Raw genomic sequence first — 12541 nt, forward strand, 5'->3', positions numbered from 1 at the left:
ATGGGTGAACTTCCCAGATAATCCAGAGATGGCAATACTCTAGCTGCACTCAATCAATCACTGTCACAATATTTAAACCACCACCCTTCAGAACTAAATTTAAACCTTGTATTTTAATGTAAAATAAAATTCTCCAGCTTTAGCATTTCAGTAGACTTTTCTATTTAAAAGACTTCTAATTTCAGTTATAAAAAAAATACACACATACAAGAAATAAGATATTTTTATGTTTCCCTGTCCTCAATTTGTCTTCAAATTTGTAGCAAGTTCTAACTCCAGGGAGTAGTTATCTGGATCTTTAAAACTACAAGATCAAGAATGTCAATTGTCAAGGAATTAGAAAAATGTATAAAGTATTGTTAAACCGACGACTATTTTAATATAATTGAGACTTTGCAACATATTTTTATAGGCAGTTCATCTCAAAAGAAAAAGACCACAGCATCTAATGAATTGATCACAGATCTTCCTCTCTTATCTTCTCAAATACACTGTCCTCTTCATTTGGTCTAACCAAAATCCTTTTTCTTGGTATAAAACCAGAGTGAGCTGTCTGCAGAGAAACAAACACACAGTTAAAATACAGTAAGAGCACACAAATCACAGTCATCAAGAAACTCAACAGACATTCAGAGAGAAGTATGAACATTAATGCAACTAAGAAAAAGTTTAACAGACATTATCCTATTTTATTGATGCAGTGGATGGCATTTCTAGGTCAGTATTTAGGAGACAGACAGTTGCTTACTGGAGCAGGAAACTCACTCACAGTAATGTTTATTTCAATGCTTTTTATTGGTGTTATGCCTGCACAATAGCCCAATCCAGCAAATACTTACATGCCTATGCTTAACTTTAGTATGAGAGCAGTCCCATTGAAGTCAGTAAGAATAGTCACATGCTTAAAGTTAGACATGTGGGCAAGTGTTTGCAGGACTGGGCTTACATAAAGTAATTATTTATGTCAAAAAATTGTGAATGGATGCATTGCATTCTGCTCGTCTATCTTCAAAGAGCCATCACTGTTCTAAGTTTTTAGTTGGGAGAACAGACCTCTTCCAAAACTCTCCTACTACAATGTCACCCAATTTCTGTAGTGCCCAAGTTTGCATTTAACGTGGGCCTGCCTTTACACTAAAGTGACATGTATTTGTAGATTATTATTTGTATCTGGAGAATTTAAAAGCATAAGTTTTTCTTTTGTGTGTCTTGCAAACAGTTGAAATCTTGAGTTATACATGAAATAAGTTGCTTAAAGCAATGTATAAAAAAGTATGTCAAATTATGGCAATCCTAATTTTCACTAAATTATCTGTACAAAATTCTGTTTATAGCTTCACCTAGAAGTATCGCATTAGTTGCCTCAGTTCCCTTGTTCAGAGATTCCTCAAAGATTCAGTCATTTTAAATTGTCTAGATGTTGGAACATTTCATAACATGGCCTCAATGTACTTATGGACTTCCTATCAACTGCCTATCAACTATTGTTTTTATTTTCATCCAACAGATAATTCTTGATCTTTCTATTAATTTTTATAGCTGTACTGGATAATTTATATGGACTATCTTGGTGGTCTCATAGTAGCATCCACGGGGTGGCAAGAAAAATCAAGTTCAGATTTCTTGTTCCCATGAAAAGGCAAGAAATACCTGGCATCGTTCTCTAGAGATTCCTTTGGGTAGAAACTAGGAGAATAGTACATTAAACATCCATCCCTCCTGGGCTAGAAGGAAGATCAGCAAGGTCTTTGATCAAGATGGTAGTGGTGAAAGTAAACAAACAGAGGCAGCCCAAGTAACTCTCTCTCTACTCTCTCCTTGAGAAATTTCAAACACTAAATTTTTATGCATAGTTTTTCAAGCATCTTACCCAGGGATATAAACACTTCAACAAGGGGGATGGAGTAGGGAAGCCTCAAGAACCTTAACATTCGGGTAGGAGATTTTAACATGTTCAACTCAATAAGATTGAATCAAGTGAAATCTTTATTGTCTGCATTTTTGAAAACTTAACAGCATTCCACAGACTGGCTGTCCAGCAACCAACTCCCCCCTCCCTCAGGTTGTTAAAATTAATTTTCAAAGTTAGTATTCTGTACAGTCTGGTGTCTTAAAACCAGATATGACAAAGACTGAAGATCTAACCCATTATTGGTCTTTAGCTTAGGAAAAGAATTTTGAAGTCTAGACAGAAAGGTACCAACATTTCATGTAAAGATCCAATAAAAGGGCTAATATTGTCGATAAAAATCAGTTCAAGCAAGCACTTTGATCTAGCATAAATTAACTTTTTTTAAGAATTTACTATGGGTGAAATTCACTACAATCCAGAAAGCCCCCAAGATCATATACACCTCCTAAGCCTCATTTAAATCTTTGTATAGGGTCTTGTGTGGGCCTCTGTACTGGAGTGAACGTCACCCTAAATATCAACAATGCTAATAAAGTAGGTTGTATGAGAAATGCTAGAATCAGAAGAGATGTCCCTAAAATCAACCATTCTACACAACTGAGAAAGAGAAAAAACTCCCACTTTCAATGATGCACCAGAAGAGGCTATTGACTCAAATCCTAGAGTGCTTTCTCAATTATTACAAGTGTCAGGGTCAGCTATTGACAGTGAACAATCTATTCAGTAAGTTTAGTTTCCTTTTTCCATTTAGAAGTTATCTGCAAACAGATGTGGATTTTTACATATGAATTGCAATACTGGAGCAAGTTAGTGGTCCATCTAGACCAGTAGCCTGTCTCCAACATTGCCCAGTACCAGATACCTCAGAGGAAAGGGGCAAGAAAGTCCATAAATTACAATTATTGAATAATTTGCACATGGAGGAAAATTTCTTCCTAATTTCAGCACACTTAGTGGTTGGTTTATGCCCTGATGCCTGAGGGTTTATAGCCCTTATACATCTATTTTTCTCTGAGTTTTGTTAAACTCTTGGTCTTGATATCATGTGGCAATGAGTTCCACAGGTTAACTTTGCATTGTGTATAAAATACTTTTTATTAGGTTTAGAATTATTACCTTTCAATTTATATACTTGGATCTTATTCAACTATTGGTTTAAGTGAACATATTTTAGTCAATAGGTGCTCATGAATATTAGCCATGAATGATGCTTTGAGCAATTGCTACTTGTAATTTGTTATATGCTCTGTGTGATTGTTCACATAGTATTGTTTCTGTTCTCCGATTGGATAACTCCCAATCAAGTAGAAAGATTTCAAGAAAGCTTCACAAATAATCCTCATGAGTATATACTCATGAGTATATAACTCACACAAATATTTGCACATGGGTACACATTCATAGGCAAGTGCGACCTTTTGCTCTCCACAAACATTCTTGCAAACAACATTTCCACTCATGAAAATATTTGCAAAAAGCAAATAAAACAGGGGTAGAGAGTGGGGTGCCATTAAACCCATCAAAGCAAATTTGCATTTTTATTTAAACAAGATTCAAATTTCCCCCACTGCTGCCAAGTATTTGCCCCGCTCTGACCCTTACTCAATTAAATTCCCACTGAACTCAATGGGAGTCTGCCCAAGTAAAGAATCCCATGGTCTGCTCAAACAACATTAACAAGCAAAGCTGTTTGCAATTATGTTTGTTACACAATTTCTCACTGTGACAGAATATACCCGTGTTCACACCCTACACACTAATAATGTTTGTACAAGGTATGCCTTGTGAGGTATCATTTAAAAACTCAACTTGCTGATCACGAATACCATGACAAAATGCACATAGTAGCATTATATACAAGGTTATACTTTTAGTCATGGTCTCAGCTTATGTTTTCCAGAGAAGTCTGGAGAGTGGCCAAACCAGTTCCTCAGAGACAAAGGGCTAGCTGACGCCTCAGCCAGGTATAAACAAGGCTGATGGACCATAACCTGCTCCCAGATGGAAATGGTGGCAAACTTTGCTTGAATCTAATATAGTTTGTTAAATTAGGCACCAGTAAGCATTTTATCCTTATTTTTCTTGGCACCATTTCTGACTTTCATGCATTACTACTTATACTCACTTAAAATCTAGCTCTTTGTAGTTAATAAATTTGTTTTACTGTTTTATCTAACCCAGTGACATACATCTGGGAGGTTGAGATCTTGGACTGGGGGTGTGTTGGAGTTACCCTGCAGCATACCTAAGGCTGGTATGAGCCAAGGGGCTGGCTGGCTGCAGCACACACACACAGACATAGCTGGGAGTGACATGCGGGAGTCTGTTTGTGAGCAATCCAAGTTGGAGACTACAGCAGCAAGGCACTATAAAGGGCACCAGAGGTTGCATGGCAAGGACGACACAGCTACTCAGGGCTTGTCTTCACATACAGCGCTGCAGCTGCGCTGCTGTAGCACTGACGCTCCTATGCCAACAGGAGAGCTTGTCCCGTTGGTGTAGTAAATCCACCTCCCCAAAAGGCGGTAGTTGTGTCAATAGGAGAAGCCCTCCCATCGACATAGTGCTGTCTACATGGAGGGTTAGGTCGATATAACAATGTCACTCAAGGGTATGGATTTTTTACAACTCTGAGTGACGCAGTTCTACTGATACTGTGCAAGTCTATTGTGTAGACCTGGTCACAGTCTGGATTGTACTCCAGTATGTCACGCTCATGCACTGACCTGACTTTGTTGGATGCTGGATTTCTTATTCTTCAGGGATTCAGGTATCTCAATCTCCTAAGCAGAGTAATAAAATTTAAAATACAGTAAGCTCAAAGAAAGCAAGTATACAAACAAACCACACTGGGCCTGGCCCAGTTTCTAATGAACCCAATGGGAGCAGGAGCAGAGCATCAGTTAATTTATTTACACTTCCTTAATTCACTTCAAAGTCAAAGTAGTAGCAGCAGCAGCAGCTGAAAATTAGCCATCATCGCAGCACCTAAAATGTTAACTGCTACAATTAATTTAGGACTTAAAGATTAAATCAGTTTCAAAATTCAAATTGGGCTCCATCTCCATTTAGCCAATTTTTACTTATTAATTGCTTGAGAGAGAACATAGAAGTCATTTGTTGCCTTTCTGTTCATTTTAAGGAGCATGGTGACATCATAATCCAAGTACTAATCTGGCAGCCCACATGCATTCTTTCTTTCGCTTCTTAAATATCTATAATATTCTATAATTCTGACAAATATCAGGATGTCAAAGGTATTGACATTTAGCACTCAGTCACAATAGCTAAGACCACTATAGAAATGCCTATTGTGGGACAAGTATAAAATTAAAGTTATTCTAAATTTGGTTAAGATACATGTGTGTGTGTTGAAAGAAGGCCCCAATCATCAAGTAAAAAGGCTGTGAGAATTATAAGTAGTATTACCGGGAGTGTGGAAAGAATGTATGGTTCCAAACACAACTAATAAAATAAAGAGCTGCAATAACAAGACAAAAAAGGAGTTGTTTAAAAAACCCAAACAAACAAAAAAAAAAAAAAAAAAACCCAACAAACATATACCTTCCCATTGTTCTGTTGGTACGCAAGGAGCGTGGGGGAGAAGATAAGATAAGAAAGGTGGCGCTAGATCTTATCTAGATTAAGACTTGAAATAAGGGTGAATTGTCTCAAATTGTTTTTTTTAGCAATGACATCACTTGTTTGTTAAAGGATATAAAAAGTAAACTCTTAAAGGGTTCATTGCCAGTACCTGCCTGACCACGGTTGGAGCCTACAAATATAGGTTTAAGTACCCACTGGTTTAGCCCATTTGAAAGTATCTTGATCAAATTTTTATAAATGTTTTGTTACTGTTTGGATGTAGTAAATTGCTTATGTTAGACTTTTTAGGCACATTTAGAGCAACTGCATAAAGTACCATTTGGCCTTTAGATTTAATAAAGGAATTTCTGGGTAAATTGGTGTTTGGTGATTTCCCATATAACTAATTCCAACGCCTATAAAAGTTTAAATTTAAGAAGACATTCAAGGACAACAGGGAACTTTCTGACTATTAGCCTTTTTTTCACTTTTTAAGTTTACTAAATTTCTCTCTTTAAAAAACACTGTCTGTGTCAAAATTTCACACTGATCACAGCAAACATGGTGAACAAAATGTCTTAGTAGAAAACAAAAATTCAGACAGGACCCGATTACAGAAAGTTAGGGCAGACATATAAGAGCTATAAGATGTGTGCGCTTTGTCATACGAGATAAAAGTTAAAAGCTAGAGGGTAAAAATACTGGAAGCTGAAAGAGCCTTTTCTACACCAGTGACACCACTGATGCAGCTGAACTGATGGTAGCAGCAATGGGAAATTCACTCCCATAAAAATTCCTTACCACAGACAAGTGAGAATCACTGGCAAGCAGCCATATACTTGGGCATCAAGAGATGCAGATAGACAGCTTTGCTCACCATTTCTCTGTCTCCTTTGGTTGTCTTCATCAGCTGTTCTGATATTATCTTTTTAAAGCAACTACTCAGTAAAAATGCCTAAAATAGATAAACAGAATATATTCTAGTTTCTTTTGTTAAAAAATAGATTTACTCAACCCTATTTCCTCTCCCCTCCTTTTCCTGGTGACTGCTGAACTATTACTTGCCTAATTTGGTTAATTTTACCATGTGCTTAAAATATTTGTGCTCACCAAATTAGTTGCAAGTAGTTATAATCCAATCTTACTGTGACTAAACCCTGACATCACCACTTGGAAAGTTTAGTGTTGGAGTCTTTATTGTGGGTTCTGTGCAGCAGAAGTTCTCAAACTGGGGGGCAGGTCCCCCTGGTGGGGGCACAGAATATATTCTGGGGGGGGCATGAGAAGATTTGGAGGAAAAAACTCACTGTGCACATTTTACCCACAGCAATGAATAATTAGCAAAGCTGATTCCTCCAGACATATCAGGTTCTCAGATGGCACTGTACATTTTGAGATTTCTGTTAAGTTTGCATAGCATTATACAAAGCCATTGCCATCTGTACATTAATTCATTAGCTATGAAGCAGTATGCACATTTAATGGTAAGCATGGCCCACAATCACAGTTTTGCTTTTGCTCTTATTATACTGGATCATTGGCTCATTCGTGCAACAGGAAAAAACCCAAGTGAAAAACAAAGACAAAACTGATTCAGGTGAAGCATCACTGCCGCACATACTGGTATATGTGCTTGTGTGGCTGGAGTGGGGGGCATAAACGACTACAAACACAAAGAAGGGGGACGCGATCAAATAAGTTTGAGAACCACTGCTGTACAGCAAGTTATTCTCTTATAACTGCCCCCACTTTGTGGCTCTACATCAGCTGAACTACATTCAAGGCTGGCTTAGGCAAGTTAATTTGGTATCGTCAGTACCGACACAAGTACCTCCCATACTTCTAACACACCTCAGAGCCGAGTTCCAGAAGTGCTGAGAACCCATTTACTTCCACTGAAGTTTTGGGAGCAGCAGGTGCTCAGCACCTCCCAAATTCAAATCCCCTTGTGTCTATACACAAAAATTGTTGCAACAATACACAAGTGTTGACAGTTTATTGCAATTGCTTGGAGCCAGTCTCACCACCATTGCACGCTGCAGGGTTACTCACAGTGCTAGTGTGGACTGAAAGCATGGGCATGGCAGCACTACCAGTTCTACTGGGGCCTTATGCAAAGCCCATGGGACTTTCCATTGACTTCATTGGGCTTTGGCTCAAGCCCTCGGGTCCTCCCAGCACCTTTCCAGGCTAATGTTTTCCTCCTCCCACTTTTGAGGAAACGGATGCAGTTTTCCTTTTCGCTGGAGTCTAGGGGCAGCTCTAGGTAACAGGTTCAGCAGGAGAATTAATGAGGGAATTTCAGTTTGTCTGCTTTCTTCCCATAACAGCAACCAAAGTGGAAAGCTTCTTGGCTTGTGAAAATGGGGGTGACCACGGGCGGCGGGTATAACAGGCTGGGGGAGGCTAAGAAAGACCAGCTGCCAGAAGCTCCCACCCCGCCTCTCCGCCCATGCTCCACCCCAGACCCCGCTCCTGCTCGGCCCCCTTCCCTGAGGCTCCACCCATGCTCCATCCCTGCTCTGCCCCAGGTCCTGCTCCCACTCGGGCCCCCGCTCCTGAGGCTCCCTCCTGGATGAGCAGGGCAACCTCTGCTAGCCCTGGGGCCAGCTCCCTGCAGCCAGGTACCTTCCTGGGACTGGCTGAGTCTGTGGGGAACCACTTGGCTCTGGAGCCTTCCTCGCCAGGCCCCCCAGCCTCCTGCCGGTCTCGCACCTGAGCCCGGCAGCTATGAACCTGCAAAGTGCCCCTGGCAGTGCTTGCTGGCCATGTGCACCATGGTGATGTGCCCTGGGGTGGTCCCTGGGTTAAGGGAGCCAGGAGCAGTGGCTGGGAACTGGGGGAAGGACAACAACCCCCCCAGCTGGTCCCAAACGGGTCTGGCAACATGCTCTGGGTGAGCCCCCCTGGGCACTGCAGGCAGGTTGGGGTGGTAATGAATGGAGGAGTGGGCTTCTTGGCCCAGCTGGCGGCACAATGATCACTCTCCATCCCCTTGGCGGGGCCTGACGAGCCCAAATGGAGCCTGGAGAAGCCGCACATGGTGAGGGACCAGGCCAGGTGGTGCTGTGCTAGGCGAGCTGGGGGTCCGTAGGCTGCTTCTGGGTCCTTCCCCCAGTTCCCAGCTGCTGCTCTTGACCTGAGGGCTGCCTAAGGACCCCCAGTTTGTCCGGTGGCAGCACCCCCTGGGGTGGGTTACCATGGAGCATCCCTGCTGGGCCCTGTGCCACGTGAGGCTCCACGGCCGGGGAGGGAGGGGGAGCCTGGCGAGTGCTGCCAGGTGTGCCCTGTGGGTCTGGAACTGCTGGGCCCAGGTGTGAGGCAGGCAGGAAGCTAGGAGGCCCAGCGATGAGGGCTCCAGAGCCAGGCAATTTCCTGCAAGCTCAGCGAGTCCCAGGGATGCACCTGACTGCAGAGAGTTGGCCCCGGGGCTAATGGAGATTGTGCTACTTGTCCAGTGGATTGGATGATCATGGAGGTCATGGACTGATTTTCCGGGACCGCTGGGACCTATGTGGCAGGGCTGGAACAGCTGCCAGCTCCTGGCACCACTGGAACAGCTGATCAGCTGTCAGGCACAGGCTGCAGACTGCTGATTGGCGGTGGGGATGTGGATACATCTAAAAGAGGGAGGGCGGATTGCGGGTTGGATAGAAGTTTATTCTCCAGATGAGTATCCACATATTTGTATCCACGCAGGGCTCTACACATTCACTTGTTAGCTCTTTTAAAAAGCTAAGTACTAGGGGTGGGGCTATGGCAAGACCTCCAGATTCAACCTCCCCTAAAATCTGGGTTCTTTCATATCCAGCTCCAGTGCATAACTGTATATTGGCTACTTCTCTTTCTGAATACCTTTTTCTTTAAACAGCAGCCAGAAATCTGATGGGTGAGGGGGGACACTGAAACGCCTATTGAAGTACTGTGGAAAGAGGGATTTTATTTATTTATTATTGTTGTTATTATTATTACTACTACTACAATAGTATGCTGTTATAGATTTATATGCACCATGAACCTGTTTTTTTATTTAACATATACTTGAGTATAACATTTATGTGCATCATTTACCACGTGGAAAACAGGGTCTAGTCGTTAAGCATTTCCAATGCATTAAAATTTGTGAATACCCACTGGGCTAGTAAATAAAGAAAACTAGCACCTCCACATACCATGCCAGGCTTGCAGCCCAGTGCGTGGCAATTTTTCTTGCCAATCTCCACCCTCTCTGGGGAGAAGTATTTGAGCTCCCATGTAAGTCTGTTCTTAGACTGATTTGGCACAGACACAGCAGTTGTCCAGTTATAGAAATCACACATTAGCATTACAGAGTAAATTCCAGCTCCATTGGCTAGCAACCTACATTTCACCAGAAGCCTTTTTCTTTACTGCCCTGAAGCTAACCTGTTTTGTGTAAAAGACGATCCATCTCCAGGAGTCCGAATCATTGTACTCAAATCTGAGCTCTAGGGTCTGCTCATGTCCTTGGTCTTTTAGCTGCGTAACAGCACCCTGAAAAGTAAGAGGAAGAGAAGAAACTGGTGCAGAGAGGCATTAACTCAGAATCAGGGCTGGACTCTCCAGTCAGCCAGGATCAGTTTGTGTGGTTAACAGGGCAAAAGTGGATTTGGAGCAGTTGGAGATTTGTACTGTAGGAGTCTGCCTGCAAAGGGCGAAATCTCCAATAACATAAAGGTGACTGAGATGGCTCTGCTACCTCATATGCCAACTCCTGTCTGATGCCATCTTCTAGTGTAAGGGAATGCAGCTGAAGGGACGTACACTGGGGCAAAGGTGACTGAGAATCAGGGAGCTGTGACCAGCTACCCGACAGCCTTAACCTCGTACAGAAAAAAAGTAATTTTGCATTAAACGTATTTAAATATTTGGGGAGGTGCAATGTCAACAAGGTACTTACTAGAAATGTGACCTGCCAGCACCTCACCCTGTTGATCTTGAAGCTGACCTCTTTGATCTGATTACCAGGCAACTTTATGCAGCAGCTAATCTCATTATTTCCCACATGAACAGCAACAGAACAGCCTACTTCTGGATAGTCACATGTGCAGGGATCAAGCTGTATGTACCCATAATGCTGCACTTCCTGAACCAGCTCTAGAAACTGCATCAGAAACACAGAATCAGAAAGTTATGAAAAATAGTGTCCTACATGATCTTCTGTACAGAGGCAGAGGTGAGCTAGTAACTGAGCAAGGCACAAGGAACCAAGAACTGATTTCTAATGCCAGCTCTACCAATTCACTGTGGCCTTTAGTCATCTATAGAGCTGGGAACAGTTTTTCATCTAAAATTTTTTGTTAAAAAAATGTACACCAAGTCATCTTGTGAATTAGTGTAAAATTCACCAAAATTGTTTCACTCAAACACCATCACCCCCTTCTTCCCCAAAATCTGAAACAATAGAAATGTTTTCTTCTGACATTTTTAAATGAAACTTTGATTTTTTTTGCTTCAGAACAACTTTATGTTTAGAAATTTTCTTCACTTTTATTAAACTTTAAAAGTGTTTAATAAAGCTCTTAATCTAAACATTTTGTTTTGGAGTGAATTTAGTGTTTCACCCCAAAATATTTTTCTTCAATGTTTTGGAATTGCAGAGAACCAAAAAATCCATTATTCATCCAACTCTAGTTTCTGTATCTTAATTTCCCCATCTGTAAAATGGGTCTGAAAGTTACTGAGCAAGAAGGTAAATATGGAACCTTATGATGCCATTTTTAGAATCACTTTTCAGAGGAAAAACCACACTAAATATATGTGGCTGCAGCCTTAAGGTCTTCATCCTGAAATATACTCTCTCAATAGGTTTATAACATTTTAAAATATCACTTTACCTTCATTTTGTTTGCGGCTTTTTGTAGCAATTTCAGTTTCTGCATCTGTCCGTCTGTCGGTTTGACCCAATTCTTCTCAATTTCCTGTAGTGCCTTATTTAGAAAAGTTAGTAAATTTGAACAAACAAACAAAAAACAAACAAAAATTTTTCAATCTGCCCTTTACTGGGGAGAGAGGGGGAGAAAGAAAGAAAAAAAGATATCCCAACATCTTTTAAAACATGCTCTCAGATTTTTGGACAGGTACACAACGTTTAGTCTACTTAACCCTTAGTCCCTGCACCAAAGCAGTTTCCAATGTTCAGTGTTGCCCAACATACCTCTGCAAGCCCCGGACCTCTAGCTGTGAAATGCGGTATCCTATTGTTACTCTGTCAACCTGCTGATTTGCTTATGCAGAACATGTATCAGCTCCAGTATGCAGAGAAAATGTAACAACAAATGGAATGATGGGTCACAACTACCAATTTTAAAAATAAAATGAGCAAGCAAAAATGGCAATCATGGAGCTGAAGGATCTCACAGCACAACATACAGTAGCACTAAGGACATTGGAACACTATCTACACTACATCTTCCACCATTGCTATCATAGGTGGAGTTTCACTAAGAGTGAATTGCAACCATGAAGTTTGCTAACAGAGATTGCTTAAGACTATGCACATGCCAGGTTTGAAGCCATTTGAGCTGAATTCTCAGTATAGAAAGGAGTGTAAAAGTTATTATTATGGATATTTATTTTTTTCTGCTTTCAGATAAATCAGAAAAAGCCTAGGGGAGTTTTATGAAGCCTTCCAAAATAATTAGCCTCTGGGCAGAGGCTAGCAGGAGACATTTTAATCTCCAAAAGGTGGTGGTGTTTTTTGTTGTTGTTGGTTTTTTTTTTTTTTTTTTTTTGGAGAAAATGGGAAGTAATGGAAGTAGTGCAAATGTTTAATATGCAAGTGCAGTCTCAGCCTTAACATCACCAGCACATAATAGCGCTGACATCTATTGTCATGAGATGCAATTGGACCAGGGTATAGGTACACCACCTTTATGAATGGAATAATGAATTACACTAAACAGAAAAAGCAAGTTAGACAGTGTCATTTGTACATGACAATTGTCACAGAATAAGTGTATCCATACTCATTTCTTTTGTTTTTATCTTTAAAAAAAAAAAAAAAAAATACAGCAAGATAGAAGT

General features: G+C 40.9%; 1 protein-coding gene across 3 annotated transcripts in view; it reads right to left on the reverse strand.

Annotated features, from left to right (window-relative positions):
- Positions 1 to 354: 354 nt before the first annotated feature.
- Positions 355 to 12541, reverse strand: part of SNX31 (sorting nexin 31) — a 64295-nt gene continuing 52108 nt past the window's right edge. For 2 of the 3 annotated variants that reach the window (XM_067535994.1, XM_067536006.1), the window contains 6 exons: positions 11353 to 11445; positions 10416 to 10619; positions 9902 to 10009; positions 6375 to 6452; positions 4639 to 4695; positions 355 to 553 (listed from right to left, as the gene is read on the reverse strand). In XM_067535994.1, the coding sequence (XP_067392095.1) occupies positions 458 to 553; positions 4639 to 4695; positions 6375 to 6452; positions 9902 to 10009; positions 10416 to 10619; positions 11353 to 11445 (636 nt within the window). In that variant the 3' untranslated portion in view covers positions 355 to 457. Of the gene's footprint in view, positions 554 to 4638; positions 4696 to 6374; positions 6453 to 9352; positions 9420 to 9901; positions 10010 to 10415; positions 10620 to 11352; positions 11446 to 12541 lie in introns of all 3 variants that reach the window. The other variant, XR_010917622.1, reaches the window with a different exon arrangement.

This window comes from Emydura macquarii, unplaced genomic scaffold (assembly GCF_026122565.2).
Source record: "Emydura macquarii macquarii isolate MOO-44397 ecotype Brisbane River unplaced genomic scaffold, CSIRO-AGI_Emac_v2 contig_383, whole genome shotgun sequence".
NCBI classification, from domain to species: domain Eukaryota; kingdom Metazoa; phylum Chordata; order Testudines; family Chelidae; genus Emydura; species Emydura macquarii.